The sequence below is a fragment of the Ailuropoda melanoleuca genome, chromosome 6 (assembly GCF_002007445.2).
Source record: "Ailuropoda melanoleuca isolate Jingjing chromosome 6, ASM200744v2, whole genome shotgun sequence".
NCBI lineage: Eukaryota > Metazoa > Chordata > Mammalia > Carnivora > Ursidae > Ailuropoda > Ailuropoda melanoleuca.
In genome coordinates, this window is record NC_048223.1 from 75796847 (window position 1) to 75824449 (window position 27603).

The 27603-nt window shown below is 41.2% G+C and overlaps 1 protein-coding gene across 4 annotated transcripts in view; it reads right to left on the bottom strand.

Moving 5' to 3' along the window:
* ASCC1 (activating signal cointegrator 1 complex subunit 1) overlaps positions 1 to 27603 on the bottom strand; it is a 94468-nt gene that overhangs the window by 7849 nt on the left and 59016 nt on the right. For all 4 annotated transcript variants that reach the window (XM_011236029.3, XM_034662661.1, XM_034662660.1 and 1 more), the window contains exons 8-9: positions 21209 to 21333; positions 14804 to 14889 (exon numbers count right to left, since the gene is read on the bottom strand). In XM_011236029.3, coding sequence (XP_011234331.1) covers positions 14804 to 14889; positions 21209 to 21333 — 211 coding nt within the window. The remainder of the gene's footprint in view (positions 1 to 14803; positions 14890 to 21208; positions 21334 to 27603) is intronic.

Here is a 27603-nt window from a genome sequence, read left to right on the forward strand (position 1 = left end):
ATTTAAGAGATCCCAGGACCAGGCCCAGAACACAGGCCGGTAGAAGGCCATATCCACAAGGTGGTGTGTTATATGAATCACAATTTGAATAACAAATCTGTGCCAAAGAACACCGAGAGCAGCAGGCCACATGTATGCAATCAGTCCACAAAGAAACTGTGCACTGGGTTCTGTGGCCTGGAATGAGAAACTAATAATGTGAAAAGCTATCATCACAGCGCTTGGAAGATCCTAACTGAAAAGCAACAAAACAAATAACTGTATTTCAGAAGTGTTCTTCATGAAATTGGCCTCCACGCGCAAGATGAAGACTTTCGGTCGTAGACAGAGAGTAATGGACAACAGACTAAAACGATAAAAGGCCTGAACAGTATCACAGCTCTACATGTGTCACAGTACTAATCTCACTTAGAATTAGGATCACAAATAAGGGTTTTTTCCACAAATAAGTTTTGTTTCAAAGTTTTGTTAAAATTCCCCTAACCTAAAAAAATGATTCGGAATTTCTGCAAAGATACCGTGCAATTCAAATTCTCAAGTCTTTCTGTACCTTGCATGCTTCTTCTCGCTACATGGGACATCACTTCTGAAGACAGTAAATGTAGGAGATATGAAGACAAGAAGAAAAATGGAGATCCAACACATCCAGGGGTCAAAAAAGCCTCCCATCTCCTTTTAAGATATTCATAAAGACTGTACTCATAAGTATTCTTTCTAAAGATCGCAAAAGAACACAATTGAGCCTATTCATACTAAGCCATGTTCCTCTACACATACACAAAACACACACAACTTCCTCTGAAAACCAGAGACAGAAACTTCTTTTCTATTGAAAGAGAGGTCAAGATGGTTCTTAGGGCAAACGAGACTTTAATGCTTTCCTGTTGATGACCACAGGGCCACTCTTTCCCCCAATCTCTCCATCTTTAAACAGAGACGATGCTTTACAAGGACATGCTGTGCTGCAGCAAAATAAATTATAAGATGGAATTTTGAGCTCTGATTATAATCATCACTTATGGCCTATAACCATTAATGCATCATTAGAGGAACCAAAAAGCAAGTTTCTTTTAAAGACAAAAAGGAAAAGGTTTTAACAGGAACTCTGACAGCTTTGAGTCTCTGCAGTCATCATCTGTCTCACAAGGCTATAGTATTTTTAAAGACTGGCGTAGGAACACTGCCTTCAGATTAAAGAAAGACTGGAATAGGAATACCTATTTCAGAATAAAAGACAATGTGGCTGGCAGGTACTTACTCTCCTAGAATCATCTCCAAATACAGCCCTAACTCTGCCCAAGATGCCACTTTTAATTTGAAACCTCAAGTTGCAGTGATCAAGTGGCAAGAGAGCCAATAATAATAGCTAATAATAGCCAATAAAAAGAGGACACAATGTACTTCCAGAAAGGCCTGGAGCCCCATACATCCAAGGAGCAAGGTGAAGGCCAGACTGTGGGAGGAGTGGCCCCTGACGTCATCAGTTGCCTGCATCAGGAAAGCAGCAAGAAGGCAGGAAACCAGTGGACAGGCTGCCATTCTTCAACTCCTCAGCATCTCCATTACAGGAGTACCAAAGGCTGGCCTGTCCCCGGAGCAGTCTCCAGTGACTGAAATGGCACATGAACAGTATGAGGCTCCTTACACGGAATGGGGGCGTGAACATGGAAGTCCTTCATTCACTCTGCTCTCCCAAACCACCCGCCTGTCTTAGCTGCCGTGAGCAGGAAGAATGCTCACAGTACGACCTAAGGAGGCACCAGGCAGAAGCCAGACGAACAGAGCCAGGGAATAAAGGCTTCAACACTTCCCTCAAATAATCACTCAGGGTTGCACTTTCAGATGTGCGGCCTGAGCCTCACTGCTGACATAAGGATTATCAAGTTTAGTTTAAGACTCTGCTGGTAAGGCCAAATGACCTATTACAGAGTGAATTAAAACAGCTATACACAAACAGGATGCCAGGCAGTTCTGCTGAGCACCTCAATACTCAAAATGCCAAGGGACTTCCCCTCCCTGTAGAGCTGTTTAATTACGAAAAGCAGCAAGAAAAAATGTGGGAGGGGGAGGTAGGAGGAAGGAAGGGGGAAGAAGCCAAGCTGACAGGGCCGCTGAGCCTAGACCTAACCTCGGCACACAACAGCTTGCCGTGCCCCATTCCGAAGCAGCAGGTAAAATACTGTCAGGGGTGGGTTCCAGTGAAAGCATTGCCTCACCTCGCCTCACCTAGCCTTGGGGCATGGATAGTACTGCATCAGCAGGGCAAAACTGCCCCTAGTGGTTCCAGGCTAGCAGAGACCCTTCCATGCCCCCAGTAGGTGTCCTTTCAGGATGAATCTAGGTAATGTTTCTGTAGATAAGTCCTTTCCCTCGGAAGGCCTCTTCGTGCTCATTCAAATAGGTCACCACTCTTTTATTTTCAGTCTGGTCATCTTCCCTCCGGTATTATTCATAATTGTCCCTCACACACATGCAACAGAAGATGTTTGATCTTGTATTATGTATCAGACAGGAAGTGCAAGTCAGCAGAAAGAAACCCCTGAAAGGGAGCACTGGGGACAGGAGCAGAGATGGCTTCTTCCTGGCCTGGCAGTCTCCAGGCACGTGGCTTGAGGGAGGCTGGGCATAAAGGGGCTGACTACTGTGCCAAGCAGCAAATTCAGAAAGAGAACAAAGTGAGAGGAGAGAAAACAAGGCCATCAGGCTCGGCCCAGCTCCATTCCAACTTTTCTACCATGAGAACAGCATCCAGAAGTTAAAGAGCAAACCAGATGCTCCTCAGCAACATCTGACAACGGCAGGAGCACCCGTACATAGAAGTAACAACTGTCCAAATAATAGCCGGGGAGGTGACGGCTCCCTGGAAGAGGGGAGAGAGGGGAACACATGGGACCTTGGATTTTCAACGAAGTCATCTTATTACAGAGGGAGACAGGAGATACTGCGTCCTCTGTCAGAACCCCAGGGAACCTGCCCCAGTAGCACCACTGCAGCATTACTCAAGACACGCACCTGGTTGTCTATAATCCAGTTCAGACGGCCTCCCTCCCCTCTGCAAAGGGCTGTACGTCAAATAGGCAAAAGGGCTTGGAAGTGGGATACGATTTCATCCCCCCACCACACCTGAGGAATTATAAGAACAAGACCCCTACAGTTTAAGAAAGTGGTATCAATGTGTTAACCTACAACTGAGGGAGTAAACTTTGAATTGGTGTTCTGGTTGACTTATACCCTGTGTTTTCACTTTTAATTTGTCATAATAATGCTTGCATTTCAGCATGAATTGTAAAATTGTTTCATCACTGGGATAGAGGAAAGAGGACATTGTTTCTTAATTAGTCATCAACTTAATAAGTTTCCATGGGGCGCCTGGGTGGCACAGCGGTTGAGCGTCTGCCTTCGGCTCAGGGCGTGATCCCGGCATTATGGGATCGAGCCCCACATCAGGCTCCTCCACTATGAGCCTGCTTCTTCCTCTCCCACTCCCCCTGCTTGTGTTCCCGCTCTCACTGGCTGTCTCTATCTCTGTCGAATAAATAAATAAAATCTTAAAAAAAAAATAAGTTTCCTGGCATAGTGGACTTCACTCTTGTTTCTTTGATCTCTTCAGAGCAATGTCCTCTAATAACACTTAGACATCGTTGGCACCATGCCACCCAATCGAACTTGGTTCCATTTGGTCTGGTCTCTCAACAACAGGCTGCTTTAAAGAAGACAGTGCCCCGTTAGCATCTCTGGATACAGATTTATATTCGGCTACTGGTTTGTCTACACTGTAGCTAAAAACACACAATGGAGTATATATACACAATGGGCTATTATTCAGTCTTAAAAAGAAACAAAATCCTGATGCATGCTACAACATTGATGAACCTTGAAAACATGTAGCTGAAATAAGCCAGAAACAAAAGGACAAAATACTGTATGATTCCACTTATACGAGATACCTACAGCAGTCAGATTCATAAAGCCAGAAAGCAGATTGAAGGGTGCCAGGGGCTGAGGGGAGGAGAGAATAAGCAGTCACTGTTTAATGGGTGTCGATTTTCAATTTGGGATGATAAGAAAGTTCTGGAGATGGATGCTAGCGATGGCTGCACAACAATGTGAACTGCACTTAAAGCCACTGAATTATACACTTAAAATTGGTTAAAATGGGAAATCTTACGTATATTTTACCGCAATTAAAAAAAAAACACAATGGACCCCAAATGAGCCATAACCCAACTCACTTCATTCGTGAACCATATCCCAAATGATGTGACTGGATCCCTAGAAATGACTACACAGGAGAGATGACTATTTCCCACAACAGTAACAGGCACTCTGTTCAGAGTTCACAGGAATGTGATCAGAGGGACCAAAGACATCAGAGCATTTATTCTCTCCCCCCCAAATACACCAAGAGTCTAGCTTAGTGTTTTATACACAGCAGATATTCAAGGAAATACTTATTTTCTATAATCACCATCTTTGCCAAACCATGGCCTCTATCTTGTCACTGCGCAGGTTAGACCCTTCCAAACCCATCATCCCCTGCCTCAGCCAAGACAACACATACAAGTATTCCAGTACCACTGCAAAGATGAATAACCAATAAACATAAATTCAAAAGAGAGTGAACGGGAAAAAAAAAAAAATCCCGTCATGTACGAACAGACAGCAACAGGCCAGAGAAGGAGCATCATTCTAGAATGGATGTTGGCTCTGTCAAAAATCAGCCAAGTGCTCGTTTTCTAGTTTCATTTTAACGATGGTTTCACCTCACCGACAGTCATGTCTTTGGTTGCCCTCATTAGTGTTTTAAGACTTTGCTTTCCAGGCAAAGTGACACATAAAAGCAGAGGAAAAGTTTGGTAAAATACTGCTTAGATATGAATCTTCCCCCTGGCTCCCAGCCCGACCCAACAGCCTAAAATAAGACCCTATAAAACCAGAATGAAGCATTTCAAACTGCACTTTTATCTCCCATGCTTGAAAAAACTGCCCAACCACCTGGCAGACGTATTTTATGTCTCCTCATATACAGTATGTTATTTCTATTACTAGCAAAATGTGAAAAAGCCCCTAATGATTTCCTGAAATCTCCCATTTTCATTGAGTTTTGTTTTTCAACCATCAAGAATGGAGGCGGAGCCATATTTTATCACTAACAGCAAAATAATAGTGGCCGTGTTTTGGCAAGATGTGTTGTCCCAGGTTTGCTCTTAAACTCTGCATCTTTCTGCTATTCATGCTAATTACAAATTTGCACAATTTATTTACAAGAGCAGTGTTCTTTATTTTTCATTCAATAATTTTTATTAATATATTCTGTAATAAGGCATAAATGAAATGCCAAAAGAAATCATTGTTCATCTTCCAAGTTAATGACTGTGTACCACAGAGAAACATAAAATTACTCTTGGATACATTCTGAAATAAAAGGAGGTTAAGTGTAAATTCAAGTTCATTATGATCCATATCAACTGAATCTTGCTATGTGGAGTATTAAAGTTGCAATCAAATTTAATTGAAAAAGGAACTTCACTTATTAACAGAGGATTCTGAGTTATGAGTTATAGGTATATTTAATTTGGGGCTCTCTTTTTCTTGAATTTAGTAAACTCCTTAAAAAATAAATAAACAGGGGTTCCTGGGTGGCTCAGTCGATTAAGCGTCTGCCTTTGGCTTAGGTCATGGGTCCTGGGATCGAGCCCTGCATGGGGCTCCTTGCTCAGGGGGGAGTCGGCTTCTCCCTCTCCCTCTGCCCCTCCCCTCCTCATGTTCTCTCTCTCTCACTTGTGCTCTCTCTCACTCTCTCAAATAAATACAATCTTTAAAAATAAACGTTTGCTAGAAAAGACTCAAGTAAACAGAAATTCAATAGGATTGACTATTAACTATTTATGACATAATTAGTATATCTTGAAGGTCTATTAAATATGAGCATCATATCTAATCATAAAGAAGTTGTTTTGGGTGAAATAAAAGAAAATTAAACTAAACTCTAACCACTTAGGTATCAGCAAACTTTTCCCATAAAGGGCGAGGTGTCCATATGGCGTCTGTCACAACTTCTCAACGCTGGCCCTGCAGCACTGAAGCAGTCAGTGCACAACCAAGTCAGGGTGGCTGTGTGCCAATAAAACTTCATTTATGGATGCTGGCATTTGAATTTTACATGATTTTTACACGTCCTGAAATATTACTCTTCTTTTGATTTTTTCCAACCATTAAGAAACATAAAAAACATTCACAGTCTGAGGGCCATATGCAAAACAGGGGGCAGGAAGTATTAGGCCCTCAGACTATGGTTTGCTGGCCCCTGCTCTAAGAGTTTACAATCTCAAGGATGGGGTTAAAAACTATCCCCTTTGGCAAACAGAGAATCTTTTTCTTCTCCTCCGAAATCTGATTACTGTAAAAAACTGTCTTAGTGCGGCAATCGGGAAAAGCTAGCAGAGTGCTCACTAGGTGCAAGAACACTGCGAAATACTGGGGAGCACATGACGGGTCGGGTCTCTGCACGATCAAGGTGAGGAGAGGAGGGAAGAGTGTCAGCGACTGGGATGGTCTTCCCCAAACACACAGAGGTACTATCTGTATTTGGAGAATGAGTAGAATTTGCACATAACAAGACTGCAGTAAAAGAGAAACAGAGCGATAAGGACAAACCTTAAAAGCAGCCCTACAAGGCAGTGAATTTAAAAAAAAAAAAAAAAAAAAAAAAGTAGATTCAGGGGCAGGGAAAAAAACCAGGAGAGCCAATGGCCACTGAAGCCAAGAGAAGAGAACATCTGAAGGAGAAAAAGGCTTAATACTCTCAGTGTGGTTACTGGGAAAAAATAAAAGTGAGTCAAGGCACTAAACAAACAGGGGCCACTGGTGACCTTTTACAGTGTTGTAGTTCAACAATAGAGGTGAGAGCTAGGTTTCAAGGAATTAAATAGGGGATAGTTTGAAAAGGATGACAGCAGGAAGAATGGCTTTTTAGAGAAATGAACTCATTTCTTCAAACAAAAAACACTCTAATGAAAGATGCTGCTTCCTAGCTTACTCTAATATGAAACATTCTAAACAGAAAGTTGTTCCTTAAACTTTTATACCCTTTGAAATCAAATGGCCCAATTTTTGCAGTAAGATCAACAATTAATAAAAGCTGTAACTTTCTTAAACACTGAAACAAAACACAGCCAAGACTTCAATAAACTCTTCTGGAAGGCAGTTATTTAAAATACATATACGCAACAAATGGCTAGCGTCCTAAACCCCTCCTAAGTGCACGTCTGTCTTTCCTTCTTTTAGAAATTTTTATTTTGACAGTTTCAGATTTACAGCAAAGTTATAAGAATAGTAAAAAGAATTCCTGGATACCTTTTATCCTTCTTTCTTGTTTTTATCATTGACTTTAAGAAACACATTCTTTAGCTGAATTTCCTGTTTTGTTTTTTGTTCTCTGTAATGTAAGTACTGCCAACAAATTCCAGCCAGTTTATTTTTTTTAAAGATTTTAAATTATTTAGGGGCGCCTGGGAGCTCAGTTGGTTAAGCGTCTGCCTTCGGCTCAAGTCATGATCCCAGGGTCCTGGGATGGAGCCCCAGGACCCTGCTCAGTGGGGAGTCTGCTTCTCCCTCTCTCACTGCCCCTGCCCCTGTTCTCCTTCTCTCTCAGTCTCATGCGTGCACACTTACTCTCTCAAAATCTTTTAAGATTTTAATTAATTTATTTGAAAGAGAGTGAGAGCAAAAAAGATCACAGAGGGAGAAGCAGACTCCCCACTGAGCAAGGAGCCCCATGCGGAACTCGATCCCAGGACCCTGAGATCATGACCTGAGCTGAAGGCAGACGCTAACCCACTGAGCCATCCAGTGCCCCAATTCAGTTTAAAAACAGCTGGGGGGCGCCTGGGTGGCACAGCAGTTGGGAGTCTGCCTTCGGCTCAGGGCGTGATCCCGGCGTTGTGGGATCGAGCCCCACATCAGGCTCCTCTGCTATGAGCCTGCTTCTTCCTCTCCCACTCCCCCTGCTTGTGTTCCCTCTCTCGCTGGCTGTCTCTATCTCTGTCGAATAAATGAATAAAATCTTGAAAAAAAAAAAAACAGCTGGGGGCCAAGTAGTTCATTAAGTTGTCTGTGATGTAGTCACAAGTTGTAGGAAAGAAAAGTACAATATAAGCTCGCTTCACAGAACTTCTGTTTGGGACTCCTGTGCTCCTTTATCAATGAGTTGAGGTCTTTCATCAGCTCTGCTCTGTTCTCTCTCTCCTCTCCCTCTGGGGATCTGGCTAAACACAGGTTAGTTAGATCTTCTCACTCTGTCCTACATGTCTCTTATCCTCTCAGCTACAATTTTTACCTTTCTATCCATGCAATGTTCTGGATGATTTCTTCTGACTTAACTTCCAGCCCACTCCATCTCTTTAGCTATGTCTACTTTCCTGCTAAACCCAGCCACTGAGCTCCTAATTTCAGATACTGCATTCTACCATTCTAGCATTTCTGTTTGGTTTTTAAAACTGCTACGTCACTTTGCTTTTGTAACAGTTTCCCATTATCCGATAAAAATTTTAAGCTTGGCTTTTAATTTCTCTGAACACAGTAAACATAGCTGTTTTCAGCCTAAGTCTCACGACTCCAGTATCTCATGTCTTTGAGTTTTGAGATGTCTGTTTGCTCATGGGGAGCGGTCTCCTCACAGGCCCAGTTATCTTTGTGTACTGGCCATTTTGGGGGAAAAGTTCCTTGGAGGAATATTATTTGGTGGAGGGTGATGAAACTGTCTTCTGGAGAGGATTCTTCTTTGCAACTGCCAGGTGCCTGGGGACACTCCCAGTCTAGAGCCTCCTGCATCCAAGTTCAAGAACTCATGCTCTACTTTCTCCTTTGAGAAGCTTTTTGTTTTTTCACCTGTAATTCTCCTTTTAGAATCTTTTTCTTTTCCATTTAGAATGCTAATAGTTAATTTTTACACTGCTTAAGGATCCTCTTTGCCACATTTTCCCCTCATATTTTCCATGTCTTCACCTTTGCCAGAGATTTTAACTTTATCTTCCAATCCTTAATTGAAGATATGTATGTTTGAGTACGTGTATATATACATACGTGTGTGTGTGTGTGTGTGTGTGATTTCAATGGATTCTCTTATTCTCTAATTGACCTTTTCCACAACATCTTAACTTGATGAGTGAAATTCTTCAGAAAGTTGTATGTTTGCTCCTCTAACACATTTCCTACTTCACATGATTATCAAGAATAATGTGACTGCTTTCAATGCTATCGACAAAAACTATCACAGAATATTAGTATGTCCAAGGGAACGGAATTTAATAAGTGTAAATAGTGTATATGAATAAATAGCTTAGAGAGGAAGTGACATCTGTTTACTGATTTTATGTAAACATTAAAATTTCACATTCCAAAAAAAATTTCAAGTCACAGAAATATCAGGTAGTAAAAATGACACCATAGCTACCATGGTAATGAGAGACAATAATTGTATTCTACATTCGATTTGCTGTTGTTTATCCTGATACAATAGTGCGATGGAACAGTTAGTGACAGACTTCCAAAGAAAGCCTTTCTGAAAGAGTTGAGTTTTGGGGGGAAAAAAGAATTCTAAAGAGCCGTGTGACTAAGAAGTAATCTTCAATAACAATATATAATATGGCTAAAAATTGAAGTGGATATGGATAATGAAAGACACAATGTTTTCTTTTCGTCCTTAAAAATAATATAGTTTCTGGGGTGTCTGGGTGGCTCAGTCAGTTAAGCATCCAACTCTTGATTTCGGCTCAGGTCATGATCTCAAGGTGGTGAGATCCAGACCGGCGTCAGGCTCCGCACTCAGCAGGGGAGTCTGCTGGAGATTCTCTCTCTTTCCCTCTCCCTCTGCCCCTCCCCCACTCATGTGTGTGCATGCTTGAGCATTTTCCTGAGATAAATAAATAAATCTAAAAAAAAAAAAAGAGAAGAAATAATACAGTTTCTAAACACTAGTCTAGTCTCTCTTTGTAGTCATTAATGTGTGGTTGTTTTTTTTTTTAAGTAGGCTTCACACCCAACGGGGGGACTCAAACTCATGACCCCAAAATCAAGAGTCCCATGCTCTACTGACTGAACCAGCCAGGTGTCCCTAATATCTTTTTTTTTTTTTAATTACTATATAGTTCTCAATCTCACTTCTCTTCTCTAGGGAAAAAAAATGAATTCAGTTTTTCAATACTCTTCTAATACTTTGAAAGAAAGTAATCATTCAAAACAAGCATCTTCACTGAGCGTGTTTAAGAATTTAATTGTGACTTTGTTACCTTCAGACAGACAAACTGGAGTTGGCCAGGGAGGGACAGGAGAGGTATGTTCTACTTTTTGACCTTGGGAGTAGTTACACTGTTCACTTCATGGTCATTTGTTAAACAGTATATGTATATATCATGCACTTTTCTATGTTATGTTTCACAAAAAAAGATAAAATAGTACATATTTTTAAACAGCTTCCTTAAGCAAATTAAATAAAGATCTCATTTAAACTTATTTATTCTACCTGTCATTTTTTAAAGATATTAAGGGGCAGAGATAGAACAAAAGCAAAAATGAGAAATATTTGAGCTACTGTCATTTACAGCTTTCAAGGAAAGTCTCAATGTGGCTAGATAGATTAAAACATATTTTCAAGTAAAGTATTAAAAATTAATACGGTTTAGGGGCCCCTGGGTAGCTCAGTCGGTTAAGCATCCGACTCTGTGTTTCAGCTCAGGGCATGATCTCAGGGTCCTGGGATGAGCCTATGTTGGGGTTCTGTACTCAGTGGGGAGTCTGCTTTCCCTCTCCCTCTGCCCCTCCCCCCTCTCTAAAATGAATAAATAAATCTTAAAAAAACTTAATACGGTTTAATAGCACCAATTCCCTCTTTCTCTAAATTTAAAGATTCCTATATATAAAATGGAAAAGGCACAAACTCATCTCCTTTTTACTTGGTTTATATTTTCCAGGAGTTTTAAGTGTCTCAAGAAATGGCACTTTCATGGCGTCCTTTGATTCTGGACCTGTAGCACTTTCTTTCTATTCCTTCCTAAATACATCAACTGCGTCTTTATTTGCACGACATCCCCTCCCCTCTGGTGAGTACAAGCTAGGGCTCTGATATCTCCTCTTCACTCTGCAGTCAGAAGCTATGCTTTCCAACAGTCAATACCGTGCCCCTGTTCAATGTGCTGAGAGCACAGTTTTGGAACAGTGATTCCACTGCTTAAGGCCATTTCAGAGGCCCCCCGAACAGACTGCCATTGAGACCGCTTCTCTCTCCGAAGCTGGCAGTGAGTGACTGTCCTACTTGCAAGGGGCAGTTATTTCTGGCACTGTGTCTTTGGGTCGGCAGGATTTCTCCAATTACAAGTTCATCACTGCCTTATGGATAAACAAACAACATCTTTGCTCCTATCTCTTAGATCAGAAATAGAAACTCTCTGAGGGGACACTACCCTCTGAATTTGGCCTAGGTCTTCTTCACTCGTACCTTCTCCTTTCAGAGCTGTCAGTCTTCTCTAACAGCCCAGCACAACTAAATATGTTCTTTTTCTGGTTCAAAAAACACAGGGCAGTGGTTCTTTAGTTGTCAGTTCTTCCAAAGTCCTTCTTAAGGTAAGAAAATTCTCATTTTAGCTAGGAATAACCCAATACCGGTCTATTACTGCTGCAACAACTCTCAAAAGAGCCGTACAAAAGAAAAATGTGGCTTCTTCCTCCCAAAGTCATTAAAGACTTTTTCTCTTTCTTATTAAGGCACCCGGAACACATAATATTACACCAAGCCAAGAGGACCGATTCTCTTCATGGAGTAGAATAGCAATTGGCTGTTACTTATTAAATTCTTACAGCAATGAGCAATGACTTGCTTTCTCGTTTTGTTTCTCTTCGAATAGTAGATGAAGTTGCTTTTTTTCCAAGGCTGCTTCTCATCACCAGCATTCCTGATCCTTGACCTATGCAGTTGTTAATATGCTGCACACATATGCTTGGGCTCCTACAACCAATGCAGTTAACCTTTCGGTTTTCTCCAAGTCAGCTCCTATCTTGTTAGTGAAATTGATGTTTTTTTCTTTCTAAACATAATAATTTCATCTGGTATAAAACTACATATATAATTCATTGGTTTTTATGAATCTTTTCCTCCCCAAGGGTTTCTGGGCCTGTGGGTTCTCATGTTCTAGTTGAGAAAGGCACGTTCATTCATGGTAATTCCAAAAGGTGGGCTACCATAGCTACTTTACAAACATAATTATTACCTCTTCTGCATTTGGGCACAGGTAATTGTTGGAGGCCACGTTTTACCTTTATTCTCAAAGAAAAGTGAATTCCTTTGACTGAATATAGGTGAAACATTCCATTTTCTGCAGCTAATGATTAAAAAGTAAAATATTAGACACCGTATCAAAGGACACTTTGTTCTAACTGTGTTCAAAGGGACTTCTCTTCCATATTCATAACTCACTCCCATATTCATAACTCACTCACTGTAATTGCCTATTAACCGTCTGTACTCCTCAAAGACAGGAAGCTCCTGGAAGGTAGGAACTGTATCATAATGACTGTTTTATCTGCAGGGCACATGGCCTGGCAGATGGTATACACTCAGTAAGTATTTCTGTTGGTATGTTGGTATTGCATTCAATTCAAAGTCTAATTCTTAATTAGCCACGGTTTTAGACTAACTGGCACACACCATTGCCCAACATTTATGAAATGACTTCTAATCAGACTTTATCAGAGTTCGAACAGATATGCCCAACTTCAAATACCTAATGATCTCTACCTAAACACTGAGCATCTTTATGGGAGGCAGCAAAACAATGGTAATCCTGTGACTTGAATCTTTTTGTTAATTCAGACCCCGCTACTAACTAGCGGTATAACCTTTGGCAAGTCGCTTCAGCCACATTGGCTCTTGTGCCCTTAGAGACTGAAGTGGGAAAGTGGATTAAATGGTCTCTAAGTCGCTGGCTGAGCCCAGCTCTAAAACTCTGAGGCAGGAACCAGTAAGGGTACCACTGACATAGCAAGCCCTTGTTAACACTAGAGGGAGCTGCACCCATGTCCTAACTGGGGTGGTGAGGAAGACTTCGAGGCAAAGCATCTTTACACTGCAAGACTAGCTTTCCAGAATGAGAAATGAAGTATCAGGTGAGAGACCCACCCTGTTCATGCAGTTACTGCACACGCTCTCTGCCATCACCCCCCTCTTACAGGTGGCACAGCACCTCACACTTGACTTTCATCGGCACACCTTTTGAGCTTTAATTCTGATTCCAAAAGAATCAAGTTGGCTTCAGTCATTCCTACAGCTTTCTTTCCCCATTCGGTCTACTTTCTTTCTTAATCAAACTAACAACAACAAAGCAAAGTGATTAATGCTATTATTGGAAAAGCCCCAGGAAATGAGATGGAGGAGGACAAAGATTCCTATCGCACTGAAGCTGGGGCCTGGGAAAATCAGTTAACTAAAGCTGAATTCATTAGCAGCTTGCCACTCAAACCAAAGCCACCCTAGCTACTTTGACAACGAGAGAAGTACTCAAAAAAGAAGAGAGATATCAGGGAAAAGAAGAAATCAACCTAGCTCTGCAGCATAGGAGCCTAAATGCCTGCCTAACAGGGAATCTGGTCACTGCCATGTGGGGCTCTGCAGTAAGGAGTTTGCAGCTGCTAAAGTGATGTCATTAATTACAGGTAATGGGGACACATTAAGCTTTTGGCAAGAAAAGTGCCAAGATAAGGCAATGGAAGATGAGGTGGGGAAGGAAAAAGAAAAAGCATTTTTAAAGCTAAAGCTTATTCTGAAGTTATATACACACACTCTCCTCCCAGCTCCAAAAAAAATGTAAGGCCTTGAAAATGTATGACCTAAACCATTACAGAACAAATGAAATGAAGACTCCAAAACCTCTCCATTGTATCAGCTTCTGTGTCCGTTTGCCCAGAGGCACAATGACATGCTAACCTAACAGATGGCATAAATCATGGATATTACAGAATGTGGTCTGTAGGAGAAAGATCAATGCAATCCTGAAGAACCCTTTTTATGGAAATTTCAGAGATTAATTTAACACTCAGGAAGCAAAGCTCAACAGCCAGAAAGAGACCACCTACTTTTCAGAACATGTGCTATTTCTGAGTAAAAACAGGTTACAAAGCAACTTTATTTATTTATTTATTTAAAAGATTTTATTTATTTATTTATCAGAGAGACAGAGAGAGTGAGCGAGCACAAGCAGGGGGAGCAGAAGGCAGAGGGAGAAGCAGACTCTCCGCTGAGCAAGGAGCCCGACGCAGGACTCGATCTCAGGACCTTGGGATCATGACCTGAGCTGAAGGCAGACACGTAACCAACTAAGCCACCCAGGCATCCCTACAAAGCAACTTTAGAGAGGGACTATGGGTGAAAAGAGAAGTCTACTAAAACAAAACAAACAATTCTTTTTCACTTAAAAAAAAAAAGCAAACTCAGAGCTCCAGAGGTAAAATAGAGAGTAAACACCAGGTTAAAATCAACGTATTCCTATGAGTCCAAGTAGTCAGGATACTTGTTTCTGAAATCACCAATTTCAAGTACTCTAAGAGATATCATAGCCTCAACAGATTCAAAAAGATTTCTCTTCCTTTAGGACATTAAAAAAAATTTTTTTTTCAGCCAGACCTTTCAATCAATGATCCTCATGAGAAGCATGAGAAAAATATACTTTGTTGTTAAAAGGAGAAGGACTTGTTTTACTCTCTTATTTTAGGACACATGCCAAAGGATTTCCAATCCACCCTGCTACATACTGACCTTTAAAATGTTTCGCCCGTCAAATGATTCTCTTTCCTTGAAGATGTATTTGCCATCCGCTGTGTAGAGATTGTACCTGCCTTCAGCTGTAAATATTTCAAAGATAATGTTAGAAGAGAAACTTGGGTTACTTACATTTGTTTTCTTTTGAGTTCCTATAGGTACAACTAGCAATGTCTTCATGTACTACCTGGAACGTGGCATAATAGGAGGGAAAAGCATCAGTCTGAGTCAGAAGGCCCAGCGTCCAGTCTCAGCTCTGTCATCAATTCAGTACACATTTATTCATTCAACACTGTCCGAGTACTCAAGGTACGTTACCTATGTAATTAACCATATGCTTTTAAAGTACAGTTGACATACAATGTTATATTACTTTCAGGTGTACAACAGAGTGATCTGACAATTCTATACATTACTCAGTGCTCACCATGGTAAGTGTAGTCACCATCTGCCACACACCATCTGTCATACAATGTTATTACAACATTATTGGCTGTATTCCCTATGCTGTACTTTTCACCTCTGTAACTTATTTATTTTATAACTGGAAGTCTGTACCTCTTAATCCCCTTTACCTATTTTGCCATCCCAACCCCAACCTCCCCTCTGGCAATCACCAGTTTGCTCTCTGTATTTATGAATCTACTTCTGTTTTTTGTTTGTTTTTTAGATTCTACATATAAGTAAAGGGGCGCCGGGGTGGCTCAGTCGGTTAAGCGTCTGCCTTTGGCTCAGGTCACGATCTTGGGGTCCTGGGATCGAGTCCCAAGTCAGGCTCTCTGCTCAGCGGGGAGTCTGCTTCTCCCTCACCTCTCCCTCTGTGCATTCTCTCTCTAATAATAAATAAACAAATAATCTTTTTTTAAAATGTACAGATTCTACATATAAGTAAAATCATCTGGTATTTGTCTTTGTCTGATTTATTTCACTTTGCATAATACACTCTCGGTCCATCCATGTTGTCACAAATGGCAAAGTTCATTCTTTTTTATGGCTGAGTTGTATTCCATTGTGTATGCGTATACATGTACACACACACCCCCCCACACACAAACATCTCCTTTACCCATTCATCAAAAAGACAAGAAATGACACGTGTTGGCAAAGACCTAGAGAAAAAGGAACCCTCATACACTGTTGGTAAGAATGCAAACTGGAACAACAGTATGGAGGTTCCTCAAAAAAAAGTAAAATACAAATACCATACAATCCAGTAATTTCACTTCCATTTTCAAAGAAAATGAAAACACTAATTCAAAAAGATACATGCACCCCTATGTTTATTGCAACATTATTTACAATAGCCAAGATATGGAAGCAGCCCATGTGTCCATCTATAGATGAGTGGATAAAGAAGATGTGGGCTGGAGGGTGTTTGTATGTAAAATGAGCCATGCTATTAGGCAAATTATATCTCCTCTATAGACCTCAGTTCATTCACACAGTTACAGGTTAAGACTAGGTGATCTCCAAAGGTTCCCGGCAGTCTAAAAACCCATGATTTTGTATAAGCTATGTGCATTTTTAAATATGTAAAAATATATAAAAATTCACAAATTAAGTAGTCAAAAATGCTAGCAACATTGATTTGGGCTGCAACCAACATGAAGTGGGCTGGTTTAAGAACCCCCCCCCCCAAATGAAAGAGCCCTTTTCAGTTGAAATCAAGGGTATTTTTACAGACATTCTATACAGAAATGCAGCACATCTATGACCTTGTGTTAATTTAGCTTGCTTATCCCAAAAGACATCCTTGAAGTATAGCAGGAAAAAGGATTTCAAAAGAAAGGATGACAGGTAAGAAAGAGTGAAACACCTTATTCTATGTCCTTTTCAAGTAAAAATTCAACCAGAGAAGAATCCAAGGTATAGAAAATTCAAAGCATCCTTAAGAATTATTTAACCCTCAGAATATTTTCTAAAATATCAGCCCTCTCCTGCCCACCAATGGACACTCAAAAATATCTGTATTTCCACTTCTGGAATATGTTCTTTTATTATATATAGATATGGAGATACCAAGTCAGAATTGGTAAAATATGTCCAGGCCGCTAACTCCATGAGCATAATATATATTAGCTAGCCCACTGGAATTACATTTTGGTAATTTCTAATAAGAAAGTATTCTCTTAATCAAAGACCCCAATACCATGTATATGTCACAAATTAAAAACAAGTCCCTTGTTAAAAGGAGAGGTGAAACTTTAAAGATTTATTTATTTTAGAGAGAGAGAGGGAGAACATGCACGTGCATGTGCACCTGGTTGGGGGGGAGAGGGAGAGAGAATCCCAAGCAGACTCCATACTGAGCACAGAGCCTAAAGTGGGGCTGAATATCACGACCCTGAGATCATGACCTGAGCTGAAACCAAGAGCCGGACACTCAACCAACTGTACCACCCAGGTGCCCCAACAGGTGATGTGAAACTTTAAAGTAAATTCATACTACACAAATATCAATTAAAAAGCAGTAGTGAGGAGTGCCTGGGTGGCTTGGTTGGTTAAGCATCCAACCGTTGATCTCAGCTCAGGTCTTGATCTCAGGGTCCTGAATTCAAGCCCCGTGTTGGGCTCCATGCTGGACATGGAGCCTACTTAAAAACAAAAACAAAAACAAGAACCAGTAATGATATCTGAAGATTGAAAGGGGTTTTTTGGGGGGGAGGGGAGTGGAGGGAGAGAAAGAATCTTAAGCAGGCTCCACACCCAGTGTAAAGCCCCACGCAGGGCTCAGTCTCACAACCCTGAGATCATGACCAGAGCTAAAATCAAGTGTTGGACGCTTAACTGACTGAGCCACCCAGGCGCCCCTGAAGACTGAAAAGCTTAATGACAGGTTCAAAACCTGTAAATAGTACTAGCCATCAGGGAAAAGCAAATCAAAACCAAAATGGTACCACCTCACATTTAAAATTATGGCAATAATAAAAAAAAACAGGTAATAACAAGAGTTGGCAAAGATGTGGAGAAAATGGAACCCTCGTGCACTGCTGGTGGGAATGTAAAGTGGTGCAGCCACTTCGGAAAACAGTCTGGCAGTTCCTCAAAAAGTCAAACACTGGTTACCATAGGACCCAGAAATTTCACTCTTAAGTATATACCCAAGAAAAGTGAAAAGATATCCACACACAAAAACTTGTATGTAACATTGTTCACAGAAGCATGAATTGTAATAATCAAAAAGAAGAAACAATACAAATGTCCATCAACTGAGGAATGGATAAATAAGATGTGGTACATCCACACAATGGAAGATTATTTGGCACTAAAAAGGAAATGAGGTACGATACATGCTATCACATGGAAGAACCCTGTAGACACCATGCTAGGTGAAAGAAAGCAGTCCTAGAACATCACATATTGCATGATCCTATTTACACTAAACATCCAGAAAAGGCAAATCTGTAGGACAGAAATTAGACTGAGGGTACCTAGGACTAAAACATTAGGGGAAAATGAGTCACACTGCCAATGGGGTTTCTTTTTAGAGTGATGAAAATGTTCTAAAACTGATCATGGTAATGGCTGCATAACGCTGACTATACAAAAAAAATCACTGAATTATATATTTTTATTTTATTATCTTTTTAAAGATTTATTTATTTGAGGGAGAGAGAGAGCATGCAATGTGGGCAAATGTGAGCAGGGGGAGGGGCGGGGGAGGAGGAGAGAGAGAACCTTAAGAAGACTCCCTGCCAAGTGTGTAGCGTGAGGTGGAGCTCAGTCTCACGACCCTGAGATCGTGATCTGAGCTGAAATCAGGAGTCAGATCCTCAACCGACTGAGCCACCCAGGCGCCCCTGACTTAGATACTTTAAATGAGTGAATCATTTAAATTCATAGTATGTGAATTGTATCTCAATAAAGGTGTTATATCCAAACTATCTCTAAGTAGGAAAAGATAACTTGACTGTGAACACAGAACATTTTCTTACATGGAGCCCAAGTGCTAACTGAATATAAATCTGGATCCACACAATTTAGAAGATACAGATTCCTGCGTAATTCAACTCTTTTTATGTCAAAAGGTTAGTTAATAATGGAGTATGGTAAGAGTTCTGAAGTAAAATTGAAGGACTAGGATATTTTCAGAATGTACTGCTGATAGCATTAAATGTCTAATAAAAAACTGTCTATACCTGCACTGTCCAAATTGGTAGCCTCTAGCCACATGTGATTAAATTTAATTAATTTAAATTAATTAAAATGAAAAGTTCACTTTCTCAGGCTCACTACCCACCTCCACGTGCTCAATAACTACACGTGGATCGTGGCTACCATATTGGACATCATGGGTACAGAATATTTTCATCATCACAGGGAGTTCTATTGGCTGGTGCTGGATACAAAATATCTTCTGAACCAAAGAATTTAGAGTATACTCTAGAGTTCTAGAACTATCGTTACATAGTAATGTTAAAATGTACATCGCCTCAGAGGATCTAACTATGTTTCCAAACTTAAAACTGACCATCCAGAACAAAATAAATACCACAAAATCCTTTAAATGTTCCCACTGGACAAGGTACATACATATATAAATATGAAATATTCCAGAAAAATTTTTTCCAAAATTCCAAATATTCTTCTGCAATACTATGTCTCAAATGAAAAAAAAAAAAAAAGTATTCCATAAGAACAAGTATAGAGTTTTGGATTCTATTAAGTACCCAAACAAGAGTCTATAGGCTTTGAGTCATTTGAATCACTTTTGATCTCAGTATTCACAAAAGTAAAATAGTGATTTATTTAGAAAAATCTTAGATAAAATACAATCTAATATCACAAAACATTAACAACAGAACCAAAATGTGGACAGCTACATATCTCTTAGTCCTACAATGGCTCTAAGAAAATAGGGTTACTATTAAATGACTTGCAGTTGGGATCTTTGGTATATATCCGAGAGAAATAAAAAGATGTACAGCTGACCCTTGAACAATGGGGATTAGTTGAAAATTCGTATAACTTTTGACTCTGCTAAAACTAAACTACTACTATTGGCCAAAAGTCTTACTGATAATATAACCAGTCAATTAATACATATTTTGTATGTTATATGTATTATATACTGCATTCTTACAATAAAGTAAACAAGAAAAAAAATATTTTTTCAATATTTTATTTGTTTATTTGAGAGAATGAGAGTGAGAGAGAGAGAGACAGAGCACAAGAGGCGGGAGGGTCAGACTCCCCACTGAGTGGGGAGCCCCATGCGTGGCTCAATCCTGGGATTCCAGGACTATGACCTGAGCTGAAGGCAGACACTTAACCAACTGAGCCACCCAGGCACCCCAAGAAAAAAGAAAATATTAAGAAAACTATAAGGAACAGAAAATGTACTATGCTATAGTTATTGAAAGAATTCCGTGTATAAGTGGACCAGGACAGTGCAAACTGAATTGCTGAAGGGTCAACTGTACTTTGACAAAAAGGGACACACAAACCGTCCTAGAGTATAAATCTACAAATAGTTTATGGGTTCAAGGCCTGATGGAGTCCTCTTCCAACCTAAACTTTCTAACACCAAGGTCAGGTCCTACACAAAGGAAGTAAAACCTGAATATGGGATTTTGATGCTGGTATCTTTCAAACAAGTTTTAGAAGGAGAAGCTGCATATAACTTGAATTTGTGCTCCTAATCAGACAGATCCTGAATGTGCTAGAAAAGGTCTCACGTGGGGGTAGGGTGGGGAAGGCAATGGAAAGAAAAGAATCCTTTTTGAAATGTAGATTAATTATCCCAAATCAAGGACACTTGAGGCATTTTTATATAAAGGCTCAGATTCCATGTGAGGAAAAATTATTACTCTAACACCAGGTTTCTCAACCTGGGTGTTACTGACATTTCTAGATACTTCTTTGTTGAAGTGGGCTCTTCTGCCATTGTAGAGTTAATAAGCACCATCGCTGGCCTCTTTTCACTAGGTGCCAGCAGTAGCAATGCAGCCTCAACCCCCTATGTGTGACAAATGTCCTGAGGCTGGGGGACGGGGTAGGGGGGCAAAGTTGCCCGTAGTTGAGAACCACTGGCCTAACCTTTACCTTTACTAGCTAATCTTCCTTCCTACTTTCTTCTTTTCAAAAAGCCACCAAGTATTACATGGAACACGCTCAGACAAAAATAATTAGTCACTGTTTACCTAAAATTTCCCTAGGCATCTTTTATTTCTTTTTGCTAAATCTGGCAACCCTATGTGCAACAGAAATCAAAGACCTGGAGTGTCACAGTCCCACGCTAGATAGGTCCCTGCCCACTTCTGCTGTGCTCATCCAAACAAGTTAAAGATTCAAAGAAAGAAGATTACCAGAGATTCTTTGATAGTCCATCTTGCTCGAACCCCAGGATATCACAAGGCCTTGCTGATCATAAACTATGCTACAGTTCTATGTGGGACTTACCATTGGGGTCCTTCCTGAATAGAGTGTTCATCACTGTTGCATGGAGTTTCACACTATTCCACTCTTTCACGATGAGTCCAGACGCCTGAAAACGTTCCAGCACTCGATCGACTAATTCTTGCAGCCTGAAGAAATTGAAGGAAGAAGTATAAAAATCTTAGTAAACTCTGAACCCCTGATTACTGATTCAATGTTTATGGCCTATCTGTTCTGGGCCAATCACTGTACAAGACCTTGCACGAGGGAAGGGAGAGAAAAGGCTATAGTCCTCACCACCATGGTGCTCACAGACTTGTGGAGCAGGTGGACACAGAAACCAGTCACTGAAATACATCATGGGGAGTGTTAAGGGAGGGATCAACTGTACACACGGAGAGGGCCAGGTTTTCACAGGAGGTTTAAACATGATCTTGACGGAACATGGAAGCTTAGCATATCAGGATAGGGCTCAAGAAGCCAGGCTCAACAGACAGTTGCCTAAAAAGAAGTGCTTTATTGCTTCATCCAATCAGAGAACCTAAAGCTATCATGTGGTCATTATGTTTCTGCCAGGATCAAAGGCGGTCTGGAAGGATTCTAAGACATCTGCTTACCGGGGAGCCTGCACTGTGAAGATCCCAGTAGCCTTGGACACTATCCCAGTGTTTCACTGAGGCCGAAGTGGAGTACCGGTAAAGACAGCTATAGGAAAACGCACAGGCTGCATGACTCCTCCCCGTGTGGACGCCAGGTAGCTCTAAGCAGTAAGGTTCTGCAGTGGGTGAGTTCTAGCTTGACAATGGCCATTCATTCTACTACCTCTCCCAGAAGCAATTGCACAGGTTTTCATCCTGTTCAGGTGTTTCAGGTGTTTTGTTCAACAGCCTGAAGAACTCCCTTTAACATTTCTTGTAAGACCGCTGTAGTGGTGATGAACTCCTTCAGCTTTTGTTTGTCTAGAATACTCTTTTATCTCTCCTTCAGTTCTGAAGAACAACTTCGCTGGTTGTGCCGACAAGAGGGGTCAGCAACCCAGCAGGTGTGTGGTGAACAGATCATGGTCCGAGGCCTCAGGAAGCGGCCGTCTTCTGTGATCACCCACTCCTGTGATGGTAAAATGCAGCCTGCGGCTTCTACATATTGTGCCAAAATGTCTCCTCTGAGACTGAAGCAGCTCGCACTGGATAAGTGGATGGTCCCCAACGAATGGCAGGGCAATGTGCCTGGTGGACTCACAGGGAGCAGCCTGCCCCTCTCAACCTTCCCTCAGCCTTCTCTGAGATTTGTGCCGTTGCTCATTGACTTCCCTGGCACCAAATCATGTTCCATGAGTCACGAGTGTACTGATGAACAAGAGATTTCACATTTTTAGATGTACGAGTAACACTCTGTGTCAAACATCACCTCTTTCCTGGATACAAGTAGCCCTGAGAAATTTAGAGTTCATGAACCTTCCACTGTTTCTTGGGCCATGGCCTACGTGGAATGGCTCACAGTGTAAGCACTGCGGCCTGTGAGCAGCTGCTTCTCGAGCAAGGCTAGACAGGTTTGCTTTATGTGAGGTGTGGGCCAAGCCTGGCCTGTGCGGCCCATTGTGGGAGCTTGCCTCAGGTAGAACACTCTGGCTGCAGCAACTCAGTGGCCGGATGTCTGTCTCCAAGTGGACTGCAGCCTCTAGCACCCTGACCCTCCAGTCACCTTTCCCCCATTTAGATGTGAGCAAAACAACTCTTTTTGCTTGCCCTGCGTGCAATGCAGCAAGAGGAAGTCACTGTCCCCCAGAAATTGACTCAGAAACACAAACGATTATTTTCCCTTTCATGGTTTTCAGGCTCCAAAGTTCCAAATTAAATCTTCTCAAAATTCTAATTTAGCTTAATTGCTTTTTATGAAATACTGTCTACTAATCAAAGAACATGTATAATATGAGTAAGCCATAATTAATAATAATAATAAAGTAAATACCCATATCCCCTCTACCCATCTTCAGAACACAGGGCTGGGACTAGGGCTGAAGCAAGTGAGGAAATGACCTTGGGCACAAAATTTAAGTGGGTGCCAAAAAATGCAGTAACCAAAATAAATCATGTTTAATGCAATATTTTAAAAAATCAAAATTAATGCCAAAAAAAATTCCATGATGAACAGAGTATCAAAATTTTGAATGAAGAGGAGATCATTGTTGCTGAGTTCTCCCTTTGCGTCAGGCTCCAGCGTGGCCTGGCATGGGGTAGACCATTAGAACACACCAGTCCCTCAAGATGCTCCGGGCTCTGGAGACCCCTGTGATTCTGCACAGCCTCGTAACCTCGGCACTCCTCAACACGCACGTTTTCTTACCGGGCTTCCTCCACTCAGCAGCTTGACAAGTGCCACCTCGGTGCCTTCTGTTCCCTGAGCCACAGGATGTGACCCCTCCCTCCACTATGCAGACCTTACCACCCTTCCAGGCCCAACTCAAATCCCACTCTTCCACGAAGCCTTTCTAACCACCCTAAGAGCCCACTCCCCTGTATCTGTGAGCGGTGATTCTGCCCTTCTGTGAAATGCCACGCTACTCATGTGTGCTCTATTTAGCATTCTCAGGGACCATCCCTTGCTGTTGCAAGTCTCTCTGTCCTGCTCCCCTACCAGGATGCATGCCCCTTAAGAGCATGTTATATTTTCTTGTATCTTCCAGAACATCATTATACTTGGCTTTCAGTAACTACTGGCTGTGAATGGTTAACTGATGGATGTGACTGGTAAAAATGTGAGAAGTGAGGAGCACCTGGGTGGCTCAGTCAGTTGGGCGTCCGACTCGTGGTTCTGGTTCAGGTCATGATCTCACGGGTTGTGAGATCGAGCCCCGCATCATGCTATGCACTTGGCGGGGAGTCTGCTTGAGTTTCTCTCCCTCTGCTATTCCCCGCACTCGCACACACTCTTTCTCTCTCTCTCTCAAATAAATAAACACATCTTTCTTTTTGTTTTTTAAGTGGGAAGTGAATATAAAAAATAAAATAAACATGGTCTTGAAGGGCTGCATATGTGCCATTTTATACAGGGTGATCGGGGAAGGCCTCCCTGAGACAGTGATATGTGAGCAGAGACTCAAGGGATCAGCATTGCACAGAAAAGGAACAGCAACGACAGACCTATGAGGCAGCATGCGTGTGGTACAACTGAGGAATAGTTAAAAGCCAGTGTATGAAGTGGAGCTGTGGGGAGGATCACATCACATTGGGCTTTCATAGGGCTCGGAGGCTCCTGTGAAGACTTTGGTTTTCACTCAGGGTGAGGTGGGAGCTTTTGGAGTGTTTTCAGCAGAAGGATGACATGATCTGACTGGCATTTTAGAAAGAAACCTCTGGCTGCCGTGCAGAGGACAGTGGTGGAGGTGAGGATGAAGCAAGAAGGCAGTTAGGACACCTTCACAACAACCAGATGGCTGGGGTGACAGGGGCAGAGGTGGTGAGAAGTGGAAGCTTTTCTGATATACTGGCGTCAAGAGCGGAAGGTGGTCTTAGAAGAACTTTTGTCCTCAACATCTGAAACACCGAATATCAAAGAGAACAACACATCGGAGGATTTGTGAGACATCTGCAGAAAGGGAAGGGCACTGATGAAATGGAAAGGCAGGCTGAGCAAAGCCAGGCTGTGGAGGTTCCTGGGGCCAGGGCAGGTTGGAGTCTTACTGCGTGGGCCGCAGGAAACCAAGGAGGGCCACTAAGAAGCAAGATACACAGGCAAAAACAAAGGCATGGAAAGCCAGTTAAGAGAGATGTGCTTCCTGACACAGTGGTCTCAATATTTTCTCTGATTACAAAATAATACATGTTCATTATAGAAAAATTGGAAAATGAAGAGAACCATAAAAAGAAGATCATAACCTGTCCATCCACATAGAAACACTTAAGCTTTTGTTACATAATTTTTAAGTCTTTTTCTACAGAAATACATCAATTTTAAAATGACAAAACATTTTTCTAAACTTGCTTATTTCACTTCATGTACCCTGAATATTTTTCTGTCATGGAGTATTTTTTTAAATATCATTTTAGATACCTTTTAGAGGAGCGATGAGAAAGGCTAACCAATAAAATACTGGTAAGGATGGAAAAAGAGGGCTGACTCATGGAAATGACTTTGTCCCTACTTTCCTAAGGGGAAAATGAAATATATTCATGCTGCACATAACTCTGCTTTTAGAGTTAACTGATTTAATTAATTGTGCATGTGGACCTCCAAGCAAAGACCTACAATATATTGGTTCTAAAGTTTCTGATTAACGCCATGACAGAACCACAAAGTTCTGAAACACTTCTAAGCATTACAACCTAACTTAAGTCTGACATCATTAAGCACTGCAAAATCCACCTCAATTATAAATCGCAGCAGAGGGGAGCCTGGGTGCTCAGTCGGTTGAGCATTCGACTCTTGATTTTGGCTTAGTTAGTGATCTTGGCACGGTGGGGTCAAGCCCCACATCAGGCTCAGTGCAGAGTCCACTTGTCCCTCTCCCTCTGCTCCTCCCCCCAACGTGTGCTCTCTCTCTCAAATAAATAAATAAAATCTTAGTGAAGAGAAGGGCCATATGCACCCCAATGTTCATAGCAGCATTGTCCACAATAGCTAAATCACGGAAGGAGCCGAGATGCCCTTCAACAGATGACTGGATTAAGAAGATGTGGTCCATATATACAATGGAATATTACTCAGCCATGAAAAAGAACGATTTCTCAACATTTGCTGCAACATGGACGGGACTGGAGGAGATAATGCTAAGTGAAATAAGTCAAGCAGAGAAAGACAATTATCATATGGTTTCACTCATTTATGGAACATAAGAGGTAGGAAGATCAGTAGGAGAAGAAAGGGAAGAAGAAAGGGGGGGTAAACAGAAGGGGGAATGAACCATGAAAGACTACGGACTCCGGGAAACAAACTGAGGGGTTCGGAGGGTGGGGGAATGGGATAGGCTAGTGATGGGTATTAAGGAGGGCACGTATTGCATGGTGCACTGGGTGTTATACGCAAGTAATGAATCATGGAACTTTACATCAAAAACTAGGGATGTACTCTATGGTGACTAACATAATAAAAAATATTATTATTAAAAAAATAAAAGTATGTGTTCCTCTGGGGGGGAATAAATAAATAAATTAAATCTTAAATAAAAACCCATAAATCACAGCAGAATGATGCCTCTTTTTTCTTTCTATTCTATTAAAGAAAAAGAAGTGATTAGGGAGTTTGACTAGATAGAAATAGGAACAAGAAATATTAGAGGAAGGAAATTAAACAAACAAAATGAAAGAAACCAATTTCCAGCTCTGTCTTTCAGGAAAATTAAGATTTCTGTCCAATGCACAGACTTAAAACTTTGAAGAAACTAAAGTCCTTTAAAAAAGTTATAGTCTAACCTCTCATTTTACGTAAGAGGAAATGAAGCATAGACAGGATGAGTTGCTCAGAATCGGGAAAAAGAGACCAGAATCCAAGTCAGTTTTGCACTGTTATCAGTTCACTGTGCATTCCACAAAGGCTGGCTCTTCATCTTATTCACTGCTCTATCTTGGCATCTAAATTAATGCCTAACTGACACATAATCAGTTCTCAATAAATAGTTGTTGCATGCATGCGTGACTCACAGATGACAAATATTTTGGGGTTCTATTAAAAGAACTTAAGGATACCTGGGTACAAGCACTAAATTTCAGGTTGATGTCACAGATACTACATTTCACAATATGTCCATATATTTCTAACAGCACAGTCTTTCAATTCTTACTTCATTGATCCCTTCCTATTTGACTATTTATGAGTCACAGAGCTTCTCTATCTCTATGCCTTTGCTGCCTCATAAGTGAATTAAAAATCATGTAGGGTTGCTATGAGAGAAATTATGAATTATTCTTAAGCAGCTTTATTATTTAGATAGTGCTTAGAGTTTGGAAACAGAAGCCAGTTATTCACGCTTTAAATCTAAGCTCTTAAAGGTCTGTAAGTGCTCCAAAGCTCAAGCATCCCAGAGCCACCTTTTTTTTTTTTTAAAGATTTTATTTATTTATTTGACAGAGAGACAGTGAGAGAGGGAACACAAGCAGGGGGAGTGGGAGAGGGAGAAGCAGGCTTCCTGCTGAGCAAGGAGCCCGATGGAGGGCTCGATCCCAGGACCCCAGGATCATGACCTGAGCTGAAGGCAGATGCTTAACGGCTGAGCCACCCAGGTGCCCCATGAGCCCCCCAGGCGCCCCCCAGAGCCATCTTTACAGATATGGATTTGTACTGCAGAAAGACCACTGACTCCCTAGAAAGTACAAATTCCTGGCGTTTGGGAATTTTTTTTTCCATTTTAATTCAGTTCCAAACTAGTAATATTTCCTGAGTGCTTACTGTATACAGGCATTATGCCAGTCACTACAAAAATAAAA